The 20,286-nt window shown below is 40.0% G+C and overlaps 1 protein-coding gene across 1 annotated transcript in view; it reads left to right on the top strand.

The window, feature by feature from the left end:
- Window positions 1-20,286, top strand: part of DNAH8 (dynein axonemal heavy chain 8) — a 243,812-nt gene that overhangs the window by 152,156 nt on the left and 71,370 nt on the right. The window contains exons 67-76 of the mRNA XM_087817239.1: window positions 1,124-1,227; window positions 2,401-2,577; window positions 4,260-4,427; window positions 4,860-5,075; window positions 7,943-8,080; window positions 9,239-9,366; window positions 10,046-10,217; window positions 12,463-12,618; window positions 16,565-16,720; window positions 18,138-18,320. Coding sequence (XP_087673365.1) covers window positions 1,124-1,227; window positions 2,401-2,577; window positions 4,260-4,427; window positions 4,860-5,075; window positions 7,943-8,080; window positions 9,239-9,366; window positions 10,046-10,217; window positions 12,463-12,618; window positions 16,565-16,720; window positions 18,138-18,320 — 1,598 coding nt within the window. The remainder of the gene's footprint in view (window positions 1-1,123; window positions 1,228-2,400; window positions 2,578-4,259; window positions 4,428-4,859; window positions 5,076-7,942; window positions 8,081-9,238; window positions 9,367-10,045; window positions 10,218-12,462; window positions 12,619-16,564; window positions 16,721-18,137; window positions 18,321-20,286) is intronic.

Raw genomic sequence — 20,286 nt, forward strand, 5'->3', positions numbered from 1 at the left:
AAGCATTTGGCCCAAACATTCCAAAATACCTTAGTGCTTGCTTTTTACTTCTACACAAAACTGGGTCACAGAGCATAACTGAGCTGCAAGGGCTGGGAAGTTAAGTGATGATAGAAACACATTGGAAGAAATTCCTTCTGCTGGCCTCAGGGCTCACCTTCCTGCAGCTGCTCCACAGGGTGCTCAAGGACCAGTGCTATGCTGACGCCATTGGACTGGTGCACGGGAGCCGGTGTTACATTTCAGAATTTTATGATCTGGTTGTTAAACGAAACTATTATTAAAAATTAAATGACATAAACTTACAATGAAATAAATCATACTAAAAATAAAAGCAATAAATATCAAAACTTATCACTTCTTCATTATTTTTACTCTCCTTCGCTACTGTTGATGTTGAGGTTACTTCCATTCCCCCTGCCTGGTAGAAATATTACTTAACAGTGTGCTACTGAGAATCTCTTGATAGCTGGAACTTAGCTATGGTGGGAGCATTTACACCATGGAAACTGAAAACATGTAAATCAGTGCTTCCCGTTTCCCTCAAGAGACCAGATGCTAACCATGTACCCAAACCCCTGTCTAAAACCCAGTGGGAATGGGGAGAAGCCCAGTTAGTTATTTTCCTCTCTGGTGTTGAAAGTCACAGAGCCAGTCACACAGGCCTTAGCAGTTATTTCCCTTTTTATAGCGAAGCAAGCAACAAAAATGTTAATAGATTATGTGTCTCATTTGCCACCTCAGCTGCAATACGATTCAAAGGCCAAAAAATTACAGTTACAAAGTTTGCAAAGCCAAGGGGAGCATACATTGTCAAGGACGTGTCTTCACTGATGTTTGTCGAGGAAGTTCAGTGATGCTCTCACTAGGCCCTGTGGCGTCCCTTCAGTGCAGCAGGCGGTGCTCTTCAGTCAGAGCTGTTTTGTTCACTCCCTGCTGAAACTCAGAAATACGGTCAGGATCCCCGCTCCAAAGATCTGTGTATTTTTAAAGCTTTTGTCCAGAATTAATTACTGGGATTGTTCTAGTGCTTATATGGTGCCTTATAGGTAGTAAATGTTGCATAAGTATCCGATGAAGGGCTCTTCATATACTCAGCAAGAGTGTGTACTTGTGTGTAAAGGTCTTGACAAGCTCATGGAGGCGAGTGAATCGGTTGCGAAGCTGTCTCAGGATCTCGCAGTGAAGGAGAAGGAACTGGAGGTGGCGTCTGTAAAGGCGGATGAAGTGAGTTGGCATTCCTTTCGTCCCGAGTGGTGAGGAACCTTTGTTCACATTAGAGGCAAAGCATTTATAAACGTACAGGGTATAAACTTAGGCTATTTCTGGTAAGATAATGTTCCCAAAGACCATTAGAGATTTTTGTTTAACTTCTACCAAGATGTGCCTGAACTGCTACCCTCTCTGCCGGGGCTAAGGCTGCTCCTCCTCTGGCTCTGGCTGGCTTGCTTGTTCTCACTCATCTTCTCACGTTTATGACATTTCTGCTGGACTGTAAGCCATATTTGTTAAGGTCCTTGCGTGCTTTAGGCTTCTAGGATGGCCCAAGTCTCATCTGAAGTCTGTGTCAAGCAAGGAAAAAAATAAGAGGAGGAGCTGGTGGAGTTACAAAAAAAAATACTCATCCCAAGGTGGTAGGAATATGTGTGTGCTGCTCCTTTATCTACGACCCCTCCAGGCTCAGACTGCTTTCAGCTTCCACTCCCTGAGAGTCCGTTAAGAACAGGTACTTAAATCTTGGCCTTTAGGCAGTTGCTGAAATGAGAGAGTCAGGAGAGCACTTAGCAAAGTTCTGGCATATGGTAGGTACTTAGCAAAATATGAGCTATTTTTATTGTTATTTACATAAGGCTTAATATGGTTTCTGATCTTATTTCATTATAGTTACTGAATTGTTTTAAATCTAGAAATTACATAGAGTAGAAATACCATTTTTCTGAAAGCTTAAAATATTTAATTATATATTCTAAGCCTGAGGAAAGCTTCAGAAATAACAGACAGCAAGGAACTGCTCAAAGGAGTTACTTTAATACACCTTAAAATATCGATGACAGCTCTGGCCGGGTGGCTCAGTTGGTTAGAGTGTTACCTGTACACCAAAAAGGTTGCAGGTTCGATTCCCAGTCAGGGTACATACCTAGGTTGTGGGTTCAATTCCCAATTGAGGTGTGTACAGGAGGCAACTGATCGACGTTTCTCTCTCCCTCTCTCTCCCTTCCTTTCTCTCTAAAAATCAATAAAAACATCCCAGGGTGAGGCATATATATGACTTGGATGGAAGGTACACTTGCCCTTCTTCATGTTTTAAATTATATTGAATGAATATTCTCTCAGTACTCAAATCTGTAAATTCTGCTCAAAGGTTTCTGTTTGCTCTCATGTTTGCTCTCACCTTAACAGGTATTAGCAGAAGTCACAGTAAGTGCTCAAGCTGCATCCAAAGTGAAAAATGAAGTGCAAGAGGTAAAAGACAAAGCCCAAAAAATTGTGGATGAAATTGATAATGAAAAAGTAAAAGCCGAGACCAAACTCGAGGCAGCTCGACCTGCACTGGAGGAAGCAGAAGCAGCCCTGAACGTGAGTAGCGCACTGCTGTCCCTCCCGACACAAGTCCTAGCAGCACTCCGTTTCATTACCTGAAATGACTGGAATTTTTGTAATCACAAAACTGAGTCTGGAAACAAATCTTTTCACTGATTAAGTTTTCAGAGTTCTAATTTTTTAAGTCTTCACTTCCTGTAACTTACTATTTTCATTCTGTAAATCAGCTTTCTATGAGAACTGAGAGTAATACAGTACTAATGATTAATGCCTAACCTATAGCATGAGGGATTCAGGTACTTAGAAAGCCTTCCTGGTTCCTCCAGCATCCTGTTCAGATTATGTCATGAGCCCTTTTGAAATGTCCATGTGGTTCCCGTTGCTATCAGGATAAAGTCCCAGCTAGGCATCCACGGCTCTGAGGGCACAGCTTTGGAGGCAGGCAGATCTGCATTTGCCTCTCAGGCCACCACTTAAGTAAATTGACTTGACTTCTGTATGTCTCTATAGGGATTATAATTCCCCATTGATCCTTGAAGGATCAATGTAAACATTAAAAGCAATGAGCACACTTTGCTGGACACATGGGAAATACTCAGTAAATATTAGTGGTGCTGCTTCAGCTGCTAAGCTGGCTTCTATCTACTCCTTGAACTCTCTTGCCATTCTGTCCCTACACACAACATGATCCAGCCACACAGAAAATCCTGCAGGCTTCTGCAAGAATCATGGTCTGTTTAAATGACCTCTCCCTCTGCCAGGAGTGCGTCTCCTAACTTTCACCACCTGAGAAGAGTCATTCTTCAAGACTGGGCTCAGACCTCACACCTTCCAGAAAGCTCTTGGTTCTTCTGGCTCTCCTTTGTTTTCCTATCCCCCCTGTGCTTCTGTTATGACAGAAAATCCTCCTTTAGGGTAATTGCATTTTCTCTCTCTTCCTTGGAAAAGTACGAAGACAGGGCTATTTTTGTTTGTTTTATACAGGAGACTGCCTGTAGTTATATAAATGAGTAGATTTATGATAATCACTTAATAAAATTGTGACAGTGACCAGGGGACATTCTTCTTCCCCACTCCCTTTATGGATTCCATGGTAACATACAAGGCAGAGAGATCGCTGAATCAAACGAGTCTTAGATTTTCTTGATTTATGGGGTCAGTCCTTCTTGCCTTGAATGTCTGGTGATGACTTATTCCAAACCCAGTTCACATATAGAAACGATCAAAAATATTTTTACGAGCCATATGTTATAATAACTTCTCTTGTCTCCTTTGAACCCCCGCCCCTCCCATAGACAGGGCAGCCCTCCAAGTGAAGACCAAAGGTGAGGCTTCTGCTATTCAGGGCCTTGCTCCTCTTTTATTATCCACACATAATATAGACTCTGTACTTTGAAGATGCAAGTTAGCTAAATGTTATCCACCAATAAGGTTTGTTGCTAGTCAAGATCTGGGGTGGTGGGCAATGAATGGTAGTGATATTCTAAAGAAGTAGTTGAGGGCAACAGAGGAAAAAAAATTAAAGCAAACAAAAATCCTAAAATCACAGTGAAAGAGCTATTAGGAAAAAATCTTGGAATGAAAACCCTTGAGGAAATAATGTCAGGGTTTGGGGAGAAAATACATTTTAAAGTTTTCTACTTTAGTTATTTTAAAGTATTAGATTGCCATCTGACTACTCAACAACAAAAAATATTGATTCCTAACCCCCAATACAGACTATCAAACCAAATGATATTGCCACGGTCAGGAAACTTGCAAAGCCCCCGCATCTTATTATGAGAATCATGGACTGCGTTCTGTTACTATTTCAAAAGAAAATTGATCCTGTTACTCAGGATCCAGAGAAACCCTGCTGCAAGCCGTCTTGGTCAGAGTCATTGAAAGTAAGTAAAACCTATTTCTGTAGGTCCCTCATCCCGGGACACTCAATACAGACCAGACAGGCTGGCAGGTAAAAATTGACTGGTGTGTATTGAATAGTTTATCTTCCAGAATATAAGTAGAGAAGGGTTTTTAGACTGAATGCTTTCTTTCTGTAAAATCTGTTCAGAATCAGTGGCTCATATTGGCAGTCTTGATGTCAGCCCATTTAAATGTACTTACATGACAGGAAATGCAGGTAACTTTTATTTTTTACTCTTTTACCAGGGAAATGAGAAGGCAGTTTGCAATTTACAGATTTAGGTTGACTACTGTCATAGTCATGATTTGTATGTTTAGAGCAAATCAACTGTTACTTATTTAGAAGCACACACCAGCTCAGGGAGGAAGTATATCTCTCTCCCAGAACTTGCAGGCTGAGTCCTGTTTTTCAGTTGATGAGTGCCGCGGGATTCCTGTCGAGCCTTCAGCAGTTCCCCAAGGACACTATTAATGAAGAGACTGTTGAGTTTCTGCAGCCGTATTTTAATATGGATGATTACACTTTTGAAAGTGCAAAAAAAGTCTGTGGGAATGTGGCTGGTCTGCTGTCATGGACACTTGCTATGGTAACATTTTATGGCATCAATAAGGAAGTGTTGCCTCTGAAGGTGAGTTTCCCTCCATTTCCCAGTAAATCAATGCTTCATAAAGTCAAGCATTAGTATTACTGCTATTAAAAGACAAAGCATAATTTTTACTAATAAAGCTAGATGTCTCTGGTAGCAAATTTTTCTTTCTTTCTCTATGTTCCCTCACATTTCTCATTCCTTTTACATCTGTTATGTGCCTTGGGCATCTCAGACAAGGAGCTGAAACCAACTTGTTAACTTGAACAGGGAATGAATTTATCAGGAATAATAACCAAGCTGTCATAACAGAAAACTTGCCATTTCTTTAAAGTTTGGAAATGAGGTTTGGAGACTGAATTTGGTTGTTATAGTCCAAACAAAATTTATAAAAATCAGTCTCAACAGATAGAAATGTTTTAAATTTCAAAGACAGAAAGGGAAACTTTTATGCATATAAGAAACAATGAAACAAAATTTAAAAGATTGATTACAAAAGAAGAGAATTCAGGATGTCACAGACTTCCCATAGCCCTAAATACTAGACAACGATGAAAAACACATGCAGAGCATTAAGGAGGAGATTGCAGTGCCCAGGAACTCAGTGTCAGGCCAAGCTGCCCTTCGTGTATGAGGGAACAAATAGACATTCTCAAGGATGCAGTTTCAGTATTGAGGGGTAACTGAGGGGTAGACACAACACACACACATCTCTACTGGGCCAGACTGTCCTTCATATCTGAAGGAACAGAAAGACATTTTCCAGAGTGGCGCAAGGGAGTCATAAAATATACCACCCAGACAAACACAACCCCCGCTGCCCATCCCAGCCCCCTCAAGCTAAAAAAGTTGGAAGTGGTTACTCTGTGGAATGAAAAATGGTCAGGAGATGGGCAGGGGGTTACTGGTTCTCATAATAGGTCCTATAGAAGTGATTGCCTCTTTAAACTCTGTGCTTTGAGACAAATAGAAAATAAATAAAAAATAGGAAAGTTTTAAAGGGAAATGAGAATATACAGCAAGCACATCCAAACAAAAGGACACCAAGTGAGAAATGTTGCTATAAATGTTAGAATTCAAGAGAAAAGGACTTAAAAGAGCCGTTATTTTTTATTGATAAAATTTTTATTCCTAACAATTAAGTCCATGGTGAGACTTAATTGTATGAATGTCTTATGCTATAAATAAAAGAGTACTAAGTTACATAAAGCAAAATCTATTAATATTTTTTGTTTTAAAGTCTATTACTATTTTAAGTGGAGATTAATAAAAATAATATTGTCATTTGAGACTGGCTGAGACTGGTGCGCAATATCAGCCGACCCCAGAGCTGGTGGGCCTCGGCTGGCTTCCTGGCTGTGCCACCTGTGCACACGGGGTCCCATGCTAAGGGCTCGTGCTTGGCTCAGTGCTCTACTGTCACCCTCTTGATGCTATTAATACGAGAACAAGGGACCCACATTTCCATTTTGCACTGGGCCCTGCCATTTATGTAGCCAATCCTGAGTAGGTGTAAATTAATAATTATGTAGAGATTTTACCCTATATCATTTTTAAGTTTGAATTGCTAACAGAACTTTTAAAAATATAAACAGAATATGAAATCATTTCTATTGTCCAAGAAACATTTACAAAAATTGACCATGTTCAATGCTAAAAGAAGACCTTGATTTCATTCCCAGAAGCAAAAATTGCTGAGGCCTCGTTCCTTGATAATAAGTAATAAAATTAGAAAGTTTACATTTTTAAAAAGTGAATCACTTTTATTTAGAAAATGATAAAAAGCTGGTTACCAAAGCTTTTTTGAGGTGGTAAAATGATACATTCTTTTTCCTTAAATTAATTAAAGAAACTAAATCCAGTACACACTCACTTATAAGCACACATATACACAAAATTTGAGGAAAGTGGAATAGAGCTAATAAAAATAACATTTAAAATTAGAAAATAGAAAAGTAGAATTAATAAGTAAACCTAAGAACTGGTGCAAAAACAAAATATGAGATATGTTCTTAAAAATCTAATCAAGAGGAAAATATAGAAGAACAAATGAGAATGGAAAGATAAATCCATATAACCACACATGTGTAGATTTAAATAATTAAAAGGCAAATTTTACACAGTTATATGCAAATACATTAGAAAATCTAAATGAAAAGAAAATTCCTAGGGACAAAGGCTAAATTCAAATAAATGAAATACTGAGGAAGAAAGTGAGAAAGTTTTCAAAAAAGCTCTATACCAGAGGCTCTGGGGCTGTCTTAGTCTGCTGATTAATTACTTTATATTTACAAGAAAATATAATTAACATGTTGTAGGACTTAGAAAAAGATGAAAAACTGCAGTGATTTCACTTCAAAGAATCTATACGAAGGAAACCATCCAGAATGTTTACATACCCAATAGTACTTATCACAGCATTATTTATAGTAATTAAAAATGAAAAAAGAAATGCCTAAAAGTACAGAAAATGTTATGTAAATGATGATACATCCAAATTGCAGGATACTGTGCAGCCATATGACTGATGTTCATGGAAAGGTTTTAAGGATGGGGAAAATGATTATACTACATTAGGTGGAAAAAAATCAAAATGCCAGTTATCAACTTCTTAACACAACACTCAGACTATCAGTGGGTAAAATCACAGGTAATTTTTGTTCCCCTTCCTATACATTGCTGCATTTTCCAGAGTAACATTAATGATTAAAAGAAAAAGAACTTTAATGAAGTCTCTTCAAGATCCTCTACTTTCCCAGCTGAAAACACTGAAACAGGTGAAAACACTGAAATGAGTGACCTCCAAACGATCTGGGGCAAAATCGTGTGATGTGTTGTTACCGATGAAAGTCACCAATGTGTTGCAGTGCTAGTACAGCTCACACTAATCTCCTCCTCTTCCCCCTAAGGCTAACCTGGCCAAGCAGGAGGGCCGTTTAGCAGTCGCCAATGCTGAGCTGGGGAAGGCACAGGCACTGCTTGATGATAAACAAGCCGAGCTGGATAAAGTACAAGCAAAATTTGATGCAGCTATGAATGAAAAAATGGTGAGATGAAACACCCAAAGTTACTGAAACGACGTACTGAAATGTTACCCAATGTGTGTGGTATTTACAAATTAGGTAAATGTTTATGACAAAAGAAATTTACCTGAAGGCCCCTACTCACTAGCAACATTACTTATTTTGGATCTTTAACACTTCAAATTCGTTTTTTAATCATCATTTTCTAAAAGAGGAAGCTGTGACGTCACACCCAAAGTACTGACTTTGGAGTTAGAAAACTGGGTTTCAGGTCCAGCTCATGCACTTATTAATTGTGCTGTCACGCTTCAGCTGACCTCAATTGTCCATCAAATGGGCATCCTAATCAGACCTCTGAGGTAGGAGGTAAGCAGTGATAGTCTGGTAAGGGTTCAACAGTTGGCTTGTGAGGGCAGGGGCCAGGGGGAGAAGAAAGCCCTGTTTGCAGGGTTTACTGATTTCTGGGGTCTAGGTACTCCCATCACTGCCAGTTTTAAGCTGTCAGTGTAACGACACTGAACCCAGATTTGGGAAAACTTGTGCAGAAGCAGCACCCTATCATCTGTGATTTCCACCGTGCTGGCACAGTGGACTTAATAAACTCACTCGGGTAACACTAAACTGAGTAAGTAATGAGGAGGTGAGGGGTTGTGGTTATGCATTACCTTTTCTTTTAATATAATTTGTTTAATTATAAGTTTATATAATTTAATTTTTAATAATGGTTGTTTAACACCAGCACGCACATTTCTTGAAACTAACAATTGGCTCTTGTGAGCTGATGCAAGCTACCTGCAGCACACAAATGTGTAGAATTTTTCTGGGGGAAAAATCTTGGTAAACTGCAAAGAACTCAGAATTATTATTAAATCCAAGACTTAAAATGGTATATTTTATTGATTTGATTCTATTTTGAAAATATTTAATAGAAATACTATTTTAATTTATGTGATTTGGATTCTATCTTACAAAATTGCTTCTCTTGAAATTTTTTAATGTAAAATAACTCTATACTGAATAAAGTACCAGAATTTAATATGTAAAGTTTCACTTACACTGCATTTTCAGGTTATGTTTATTTTGCACATTAAGAAATTGCTCCATGTATTTTTATGTGTGAATATAATAGATATTTAATAAGCAATTTAAAAAGTTCTTTGAGACCTTCCTTTATGAACGTAGGATCTGCTCAATGATGCTGACATGTGCCGGAAAAAGATGCAGGCAGCTTCCACGCTCATCGATGGACTGAGTGGAGAGAAAATCCGATGGACTCAGCAAAGTAAAGAGTTCAGAGCTCAGATTAATAGGTATAAATTTTGGTCTTTGCTATACTCGCTCTCCTTAGTCACCACCCCAAACGCCACCTCTTTGTGACATTAGAGAACATAGAATCCATCGTCCCATGAAGAGCTCTTCCCCTGCGTTTCCATATACCCACCTCTGATTCCCACCACCTAGGAAACTGCTTACAGCTAAAGTTACGCACTCTCAGGAAAACTGAGAGGGAAGAAAAACTTGTGAAATGCCTTTGATCTCAGTTTTGGTTCAGCACTGTGGGTTTTCAGTACGAGAGTGCTGCTGGTATGGTTTGGATGTGCCAGAACAATCTATAGGCTTGCTCCATTTGTCTAATCTTTGCCATCGGTGTGCTAAGAAAGCTTAGAGGAGGATGAGAAAGGAAAAATAGTTGACTCAAGACTGATTCTGAACAGGCCCAGCCAGGGGATAGGAGCAGGATACTTCCCTCCTCTGGGAGGCAAGGCCCTGGGCCTGTGGGCTCCAGGTAAAGCCTCCTGTCTTGCTCCCTGAACTTCTCCACACATGGCCACTACTGCTTTACACACGGTGTCTCCACCTATGGCTTCCAAGTGCAGGGAGCAAAGAAGGGTTTCACCCAGTAACAAAACAAAACTGCAGTGTGGCCTTTCAAACTCCTTCATGGGAGAGCGTACACTGTGGTAGGTGACTGTATTTTCCCCTTAACAGGCTTGTGGGTGATATTCTGATGTGCACCGGATTCCTTTCCTACCTTGGTCCTTTCAATCAGATATTTAGGAACTATTTGCTTAAAGAACAATGGGAATTGGAGCTGAGATCACGGAAAATTCCTTTCACTGAAAACCTGAATCTTATTTCAATGTTGGTGGATCCTCCAACAGTAAGTGTTACTTTTCTCATAATATTATTTGAATTTAAGTCTCGTTTTATTTCTTACTAAGAAATCAAGGTACATCTCATTTGTTTGTTTTTTCATTTAATTGAAAAGATTGTTTGAAAATGTTTAAGAGCTCCAAAAATGAGTTTCCTTTGTTGTATAAAAGTTCCTTTGCATTTTAAGAAATCCTGCTTTCAAATGAGTACCAATTGCTCTGCTATGAACAAAAAGATCATTAGTGAGTTACAGACTGGCTGACACTGAGCTCTTCTTACAACCCTTCAGTACTTACACGAGTCTTATTGTTGTAGGTGCCTGGAATGGCACTGGGTGTTAGTCCGGTGGTGTCAGACTGGACTTGGGTTCAGCAACCTCGGTACTTAGGTTCTGGCTAGGAAAGAATTCAGAGCCAAGACCCAAACTATAAGAGAACATTTATTTGGTAAAATTACAGAGGTGGAAGAAGTAATTCCTAGAAGAAATGAGCTTAGGAAACAAGTTATAGAAGTAAAGGAAGGGCCCTTGGAGCTTGGGAGTGAGAGAGCTAATGGTAATGCTAATGTGGGGGGTGGGGGGGGGAAGGGAGGTATGGGGAAAGGAAGAGGAGAGAGAAAGGCATTAAGGTGAGCTCCCAGGAGCGAGAGTGCTGGGTCCTCCACCCTAATGGTTTTAAGCGTGGAGATCTTAGGGGCAGTCCCAGGGGAAGATCTTAATAGAATATTCAGCAGTTTTCTATGTGTGTCCTTTCAGGGTTGGGGGGTCTCCACTGACTGATTGGTTGGTACCAGGGCAGGGGGGTCATTATCCAGTGCAGCTGGTCCTGAGGTCAGCTGTGTTTGGTTTTGTTGCTTTTCTGAGCCTTGAGCTGAAATACAGCTGAGGCCTAGATATTATCTCTAGGGAGGAAAGGTCAGGGGGCCCAAACCACATGACCAGTGATATGCTAGGGGAGGAAGGGTCATCCTAGGGGCGAGGTCCCACCCTACAATTGTCCTTTGTTATGCACCTGGAGCTTTCCACCCTGATGACCTTCTGTACCTGGCCCATCATCCTTGCTCTGCTCATGTCTGTCTAACTGCCTATCACACTGTTAAGCCACACTCTTTCAAACATTTTAGGCCAATGTAGACATTAGCTAGGCCCGAAGTACTGTTATTAACCTTCTTTTGGTCATTAGCAAACCTTTATTAGTGTCCAACAGAGGTACCGAGCAGCATGTCTGTTACTGAGGAATAGTGTGGCCTACCTTGCTAACCTTCCTCTTCGGGAATTTGATGCCTCTGTCAATTTTCAGTATCTCTTACAGAGCTCCTGTGGCAGCAAGTGCTTTCCAGGCCATTTGTATTCATGAGCTGCTTTTCTGATTTGTGAATATGCTCCCCGGTTGCCTTAGAGACGCCATGCTATTAATTTCATGTTATCTCTATTTAAAAGTTAAAAATTAATCTTTCTAATTCAAACAATGTTAAACTGGTCCTGACAGGGACTAGATCATGTATTGAAGATACAGTGGGTCACTGATGAGGCTAAGTGGGCCAGGATATTCTTTATTAATTATGGCCTTTGAAAGTGTGGGATAATTTAACAAAGGTGGAGGCAGGTTGGTTCATTGGATCTTGGTGATTTTATTGACCTGTGGAGGCAGACTGGCAATTTCCTCTTATTTTGGAAAGGAAATATGTATTTTAAATGTCATCGATGAGCATCCTGTCAATGTAACATCTCATCTCCCCTAACTCCTCTGCCTCGAGCTATGCAGTCCCCTCCCCCGTGAAAGCAGAAGGGAAGGGCAGGAAGGGAAGTTGCAGAGGCTTTCCAGGGCTTATCTTCTCTGACATCTGTGGCCTATCTGCTCTGCCTCTGCCTACTCCAGCCCATCTGGATCCCCTCTCAAAGCCAGCTTCACCAGATTTAAAGCCCCTCTGTTCTCTGAAGTTTCAGCAACCATGCTTCATGCAGTCAGTTTAACAATTTCCTCATAAGCATGAAAATACAACGTACGGTACTAAACCTAGTCTTGTGTTATTAGAGAAAGGATTTATTAGATGATATAGTTTTTTAAAATTTAATATTACTTAGTTCACACTTACAAGTTTGGATTTATTTCTAGGTACCTGTTGCATACTCTCAATGGAAAAATATATTTTTATTTACAAATTTTAAATTCTTTTATATTATGGTACTTTTAATTACTAATGAAAGCATTCCTGTTTTCCTTTAAATGCCATACCCATTTCCTGTTACTCAGATTGGCGAGTGGGGACTGCAGGGACTGCCAGGAGATGACCTCTCAATTCAGAATGGCATTATTGTGACGAAGGCCACCAGATACCCACTCCTCATAGATCCACAAACCCAAGGCAAAACATGGATTAAATCAAAGGAGAAAGAAAATGACCTGCAGGTATGTACCGCTTGGTGCAGGGGAAGGTAATCTTGAAATCATGAAATTTTCCCAGAATTTCCATAGAATCTGCCAGTCATAAAGTCATCATCTCTGTAATTGTTTGCTAATTTACACCCTTGAGTTTTGTAGCAGGGACTTGGGGCAAAGGCTTTGACATTTTCTCTCTCTTGTGCTCTCTGTTGATAACACTGTCTCCAGCTCTGTAGAGCCATTTCTCTGGCTCTGCTGCTTTGCCAGTATTGGATGTGGCTTCCATCCTGGGCCTTGAGTCTGAGTTTACAGTAAAGCAGCAAAAGAACCTGTGAGTTAGGCCACTTGTATCACCTAGCTCAGACACTTGGTACTACAATGCATACTAGAGTCCAGTATTGGAGTTGGAGTCTAATAAGGTGTTAATTTTAAGTTTGGGGTGGACAAAAGGCAGGATTCCAACATTCCTGACTCCCTGGAGGATCTCGTTACCATTGATATTTTAAGTCAGCTACCAATGTGGACTATCCATTGTTTCCTAGACACTGTTCTAAGCCTCCTGGGCCCATATTTTTGCTTGCGCTATTTCTAATGAGAATGTCTTTCTCCACCCTCCTGCCCACTTCACTTACACCCCAGACAAAAATCTGAAATATTCTTCAAAGTCCACATTCAATACTACCTTCGTCAAGGCTTTTCTGTGTCCTCAGCTTAAGATGGCCTGTTCTGACTGCTCACAGTGCCTTATTTGCATTTCTGCTGTGGATTTAAAGTCTGTCTTGAATTGTTCTTCGCACATTTTTCTTTTATCTCTACTGTACCATAAACTTATTGCTGGTCAGGTTTATGGTTTTACCCCATCTTTATATTTTCTGCACAGTCCTTTAAATAGAATAGAAATTCTGACGTTTATTGGATTTAAAGGAATGCATCAAAGTATGTCATTGTTACAGGAAACAATAACAGAATGACGTGGTCATCTTGATAAATGCAGGAAAAGTGCTTGGTAAATTCAACACCCATTCATGATAGAGCTGCCAGAAAACTAAGAACAGGATATCCTATGGAGAGCATTGATGAAAGCCTACAACACACACCATATTTAATGGTGAAATATTGAAAGATCTCCTTCTGCAATCAGTGGTCAGGGTTAGCCAGCAGATAGACAGACACTGCCTAGTGCTCGGGGGCACTCCTGAGATACTCCCACCTCGTGAATACTCCAGAACACAGCGCATCAGTCTGTTTGCGTAGACAACCAGAGAAATCCTAGGGAGGACCAGAGTGTAATTGCAGGGAGAGCTCAGGGAAATGCAGGTGGCTTCTGAGGAGTGCACTCTTGCTCCCGAAGTCAGTTGTCTGGACCCAGCTCAACTGTGACTTGTCCTTGTCCCAGTTCTCTTGCCTCCCCTGGCTCTTGATCTCCCTGCTCATCTTTTTTATTTTTCCTAATCATAGTTTTTTCTCTATTTTGGCATTAAATTCCTTGATCACCTTCAGTAATGTCCCTCCTGATGCAGTTCAGACCCAGGAGCCCTCTTGGAGAAGCAACAGACATGCTGGAGACACTTTTGTATTTCAAAAACGATCTACTGCTGGAATATAGCAGATTGACATATATTCTCCTTACTCAGGAGATATGATTTTTCTGAATATATGGATCAGCACATGAACAAACACATAAATGAAAACAAAATGAGTATTTCTCGACTTGAGAAGGAAAACAAAATGAAAATTGAAGCACTTTATAAATGTTAAATGTCCAGGGCTGCACACTATCTTGGCAACTTTGCCGAGGCCACCTTCAGTGCCTGCTCCAGGACCTACAGTTCAGGCTTCCAGAAAGAGAAGGTACTCACCTCATAAAGAGCCAGCACCTCAGGGCCTGTGCAGGCTCCAGTGGTGGCTACCACATCGTGTTTCTGCACAGGAAAAATCAAGGGAACTAAACCTGAAATTACAACTCTAAAATAGGATTTCAAGTTTATAAAAGATACTGACTATGGGAAAAGGTAATCTTAAATAAGTTAATTTGAAAATTATTATTTCTTAACGGGGTATTAGGGTTCTTCAGAGAAACAAAAATAATAGAATAACTATTTATAGATATATAGAAAGAGATTTTTTATGTGAGATTGGGATTATGGAGGCTGAGAAGTCCCACTATCTGCAAGCTGGAGGTCCAGGAAAGCTGGTCGTGTAGTTCTGGATCAATCCCCGGAGGCCTGAGAACCATGGGAGCCAATGTATAAGTCCCAGTCTGAGTCTGAAGGCCCAGAATCAGAAGCTGATGTCCAAGGGCAAAAGATAGATGTCCCAACTCAAGCAAGAGCAAATTCACCCTTCCTCCACCACCTTCTCAACAGATCTGTGATGCCCACCCGAATTGGTGAGGGTGATCTTCTTTACTCAGTCTGCTAATTCTACAAATGCTAATCTCTTCTGGAAAAACCCTCACAGATGCACACTGAAATAATGTTTGCCAGCTAGCAGAGCACCCCTTAGTCCAGTCAGGTCGACACACAAAATTAACCATCACGCTTGGGAAGGAAATCACAAAAAGAGAATTCACTCCTTGGGAAACAGAGCAGGACAATTACGTTTAGTCTTGTTGGGACCTTGTTTCATCTTGTTTAATAAGCTAGTAAAAGCTCTTTGTTTAGATTCATTCATCAACTCATAGTAAGGCCTTTCATAGCCCAGCATTTGTATAAAAAATGCTCTCTATCCAGGGGGAAAAATTCATGTGCAAGATTTTTATTTTTTTTTAATTATTTCCTTTTTAATCCAAACAGGACAAAGGTAGACTTATTTTTCAATTCCACCTCCTATTTTCACAGCAAGTGGGAGAGAGTAGTTTGTTTTGTTTTTTAAAAACATATCTTTGTTGATTTCAGAGAGAGGAAGGGAGAGAGAGAGAGAGAAACATCAATGATGAGAGTCATTGATCGACTGCCTCCTGCAAGCCCCCTGCTGGGAATTGAGCCCGCAACCCGGGCATGTGCCCTGACCGGGAATCGAACCATGATCCCCTGGATCCTAGGTCGATGCTCAACCACTGAGCCACGCCCGGCTGGGGAGAGAGTAATTTTTAATTCCACCCTCCTATCAGTTGCTGTCTTGGCGGGTCTTTCTCGTTTCTTTAGAGGAGCGCTCACAGCAGCATAAACAGCAGTGGTTGAACTCAGAGGGTAGACTGTAAGGAGGTAAGAGAGTTGAGGACTGAACCTTTGGAAATCCTCACACTTAGGCCAAGGGAAGGGTCATAGGAGAAGAGTTCAAAGCCAATTGGCTCATGCAAAGATCAACCAGCCCGGTGTGTCTATTCTAACTAATAAACATTGGTCTACAAATGGGGGAGTCTGCCAGGCACTCAGAGTTCTAATTAAAATTTTTTTCTTATATTTTCTAAAAATATTCTTTATATTTTACAGGAATGTAAGAGCGAATGTATAATCTTTTAGGTTGGTTTTAAGGCGAGTAGCTATCCTATCCCTCCGTTGTGCCACTGTTAGAATACATGGATGGACCCCTGGTTTGACCCGTATAATTTCTGATAAGCTCATGCTTATTTTTAAAAAATCACCTATTCATCCCATAGGAGTACTGAGAAGGTAAATGACTATTACAGATATGCAAGTTACTGTGCTCTCTCTGAGTGACGATAGCTATGTGAGTTTGAGAGGGCTCATCTTGGTCACTGCTCTCCCAGCTGTAGGAGCAGAGCTCTGGGGCTGATCTAAGGACTGTCCTTTGTTCTGTTCCATGCATCAGAGAGAGCCTGTTACACATCCTGGGCTTCCGCAGGTCAGGACCCACCGAGTTTTGAAAATTAACTTATGTTTGCTACTTTTATTTTTATAAACAAGGCTTCCCATATAGCCCTCAGAATTCTTAGTCAAGTCTTGGTTTCCACTGAGGACGAGGTACACTCTTTGTGACATTTATATAGTAACGAATTCCTTATTTTTAGGTGACCTCTCTGAACCATAAATACTTCCGCACACACTTGGAGGACAGCCTTTCCTTGGGCCGACCCCTGCTCATCGAGGACATTCGTGAAGAGCTGGACCCAGCCCTGGATAATGTGTTAGAGAAGAATTTCATTAAATCAGGCACCACTTTCAAGGTGAGCTCCGTAAAAAAATAAAAAAGGAAAAGAAAAAAAAGAAAAGAAAAAAATGATGGTGACATCTACTTATCTTTTCGAGCAGAGCAGTAAAAGCAGTTTCTTTCAGGTATTTGGTGCCCCGGAAAAAATTATTTCCAAACTTCTAGTCAGTGTTTCCTTTCAAAATATGTAGTATATAAAAAGTACAATGGTAGGGCAGTGTCTTGGTAAGAGTAGCCATTTCACAGAAACTAAATAATATATTAAGGAAAGACATCGTCTGGTCATAATAATAAAATATTAGTGTTACACACAAAATATACATATTTTAGCAACTCCAAGAAAATTGGTGTTGCAAGCCATACACACACACACACACACACACACACACACACATCTATACAATAAAACCTGTATTTCACTGGAGAAAATGGCATCTTCATAAAGTTTATGGACATTGATTTGTTCATCTCTCTGTTTATTAACTTTCAGTCTAAATTCATGGACTTTGCTGGAAGCTATGGAACTGTGTTCCTGATTGTTGATTATAGTTGTTTTCAGTCTAAATGTTTCTCTCTCATTGGTGTCATTCTCTTCCTTGAGGCTTCCTTGGCTTTTTATTTTTTGATGAATAGGAGTATTTCTGGTTGACTTTTTTTGCTTTGGACAACTTAATTTTATGAATATCAGTGAATAAATAAAGAATGCAAATTTTTCTCATTAAACAAAGAGATTTATTTAGAAAAAAAATTCTTCATAATGTGAATTCTTTTATATGCATGTTTAATATGCCAAAGGAGGCTGCAGACACATCATTCCTGGAGGTTCTTTGAAAGACCCCCGATTCCTGCCCACAGTGTGAAGCCTGCTGCCTGAGAAGGTGGTAGAACCTCTAGGATGTGGTTTCAACCACATGTGGGATTCAGATTAATTAAAATTTAAGTCATTTAAAAATGTTATAATTTCCACCTGTTGTTTTTCAATATACTGCAGATTGTAGTGTTTAATATAAACCTCGTGTTTCTGGAAAAATATGTTGGCATTTTTTTCTTTGAAAGTTTGTTAGCCCTTTCTGTTGTTAAATATGCTTCAGATATGACTGTGAAATGGAAAAAGAATGATACTTTCCATAAACACGACACATTTCCATAGTAGGAAACAATTTTCTCAAGTGAAAAAAACAGTCAAATTTTTGAGTTTTCTTTTGCTCAGCATTTGTTTTGGATAAATTTTTCATTTAATTTGCTTGGTGTCATGGCTAAAAACATTTTCAAGCAGGAACGCAAATCTAAGATCAGTGATTAAAATTTTACAACTTTCCTTTGCAATTTAAGTTTCATAGCACTGACCTTTGGCAAATTATCTCCTAAACTGAACCCATACTCCTTGTCTTATCCTTTAAGCTTTTTAAAACTTTATATTTGCATTGATGTAGGTGAAAGTCGGTGATAAGGAATGTGATATCATGGATTCATTTAAACTTTATATTACTACAAAATTACCAAACCCTGCCTTTACCCCCGAGATCAATGCTAAAACATCAGTCATTGATTTCACTGTTACCATGAAAGGACTTGAGAATCAGTTACTAAGGAGAGTAATTCTAACAGAGAAACAGGTAATAAATCTCTCAAGGTAAAGAACTTTGACTTAAACGATATTAAATGTTTAAACTATATTGGGAAATATGTTAAGTATATGGTCAAGAAAAATATTAAGTAAATACTATTTACCTTTTTAACATAAATATTCGTTTTTTAGTCTCAAGTCCTGTCAAGAAATCATGTAACTAACTCACCTCTCCTCCTCCATCTTCAAACACACACATACCCCCATTTCCACTGTCTACACCTGTCTTTAGACCTTTGGAAATGTTGACTTTCATCTCTATAGTCCTTTGGATGGATGGCCATGGGTATTCCTGAAAAATTCAATAGAATAGCGATCCTGCAGAAAAAATGTTCTGAATGAGTGTTATTACCACTGTAGTAGTTTTAACTACTACAACCTAATAAGCTAATGGTATAGGGAGCCATATTTTTAATTAAGTGACATTTGCACTAAAGCAGGGAACTTAAGTATAATTGAGGGTTCTAATAAAACAAAGAACAACTTAAGACTGGGTAGTTCTAAGAGATTGGTACAGATTAAACTAATTGTTAGGATAAATCTTAAAATATTAAGTGTTATACATAAACTGTAATTTTATATATTTGCACATATAAAATATATTTGCATAAAATCGAAGAAAGTTTGTATTTGCTTAACTATAATTAGCCTTAAGGATTCAGGGAAAAGGCAAGGTTCAAAATAGTATGACCAGAGAGGCATAAAATGGGAGGGTGAGAAAAAGAATGGCAGGAGAAGACTCAACAAGGAACGGAGGAAAGGCAAGAGATCCAAATAGATGGACACAAACACAGAGGAAAGACATTCAAAAATGGAAGGAGGGATGATACTGACACCAAAGAAATAAACAATAAACAAACAGGGAAATCTCACCTGGTACATAGAAGTGGTTCACCTGGTGCAACCTGGAATCGTGGCCAGCCTGGTGCAGTGAAAGGCATAGTCCCCCCAGCTTCCACACTCATTAGCTGTTTAATCCTAGATAACAAAAACAACCCAGGCCGTATGCAATCCAGAAGAGAATCCATTCCACTTGCACAGCCAGGCACAGAGAGCATGGGCCCCTCAGTTCATTGTCTCCATCACCTCTTGGGGCCTCATGAGGTCACTATTGAAAACTAGTCCTTCTTTTGTGGTCCGGGATGACTCCTCACTGGTCCAGATCCCCCATGCAGGCTGCACTAACTTCTGTAAGGCGGGCCACTCCACTGTCTAAGGTAGACTACACTCCAGGTCCCCTGAGCACCCACACCCATTCTTCGAGGCCTTAGCTTCCTCTTCAAGAAAGGTGCTAAGATGTTCATACCAGCCTTGCCGGAGAAAACAAAATGCACACTTAATCTACAGGAGGTGATCCTGACCATAATGTTTAATCCTCCTAGTAATCTTGCTCTTACACCCCATTTTACAGGTGAGCAAATGGAGGCCGGAGAGAATAGGGTCTTAACTGACGAGAGCACACAGGCTTTCCATCCTGCCAGACCTCCTAGATAAACGTTACGGGTCATGCTGTAAAGCTCTCAAGCATCCAGTGTACTGTGGTGCTTGTTTTTCCAAATCATACAGAAAAGGAAGCTAATGGTATTCATTTTGTCCACGTGCTCCTATACTGCCACCCAGGGGTGACTTTTAATGAAAACAATTCGTTAGCTATTCCCTGGCAAACACAGCCATGATCTTCATCGCCACCCTGTCAAATGCTGCACACCTGATAGTGCCGTGGTTCTGTGCACTGTGTACCCCGGTCCTGTGCACCATGTGCCCTGGTCCTGTGCACCGTGTTCCCTGGTCTTGGAGCTGAAGAAGAAGGGTATTAGGCCTTTCTCTGCCAGTAACTAGCTGTGCACATGGTATTGAGACGCTATTTGGAGTTGATATTCCTGGGTGCTCAGTTTCCCCAGGTGTAAAATAAAGTTGATAAACTAAATCCTGCTTGCTTCAATCTAACAAATATT

Source organism: Miniopterus natalensis, chromosome 5 (assembly GCF_054644295.1).
Source record: "Miniopterus natalensis isolate mMinNat1 chromosome 5, mMinNat1.hap1, whole genome shotgun sequence".
Taxonomy (NCBI): Eukaryota; Metazoa; Chordata; class Mammalia; order Chiroptera; family Miniopteridae; genus Miniopterus; species Miniopterus natalensis.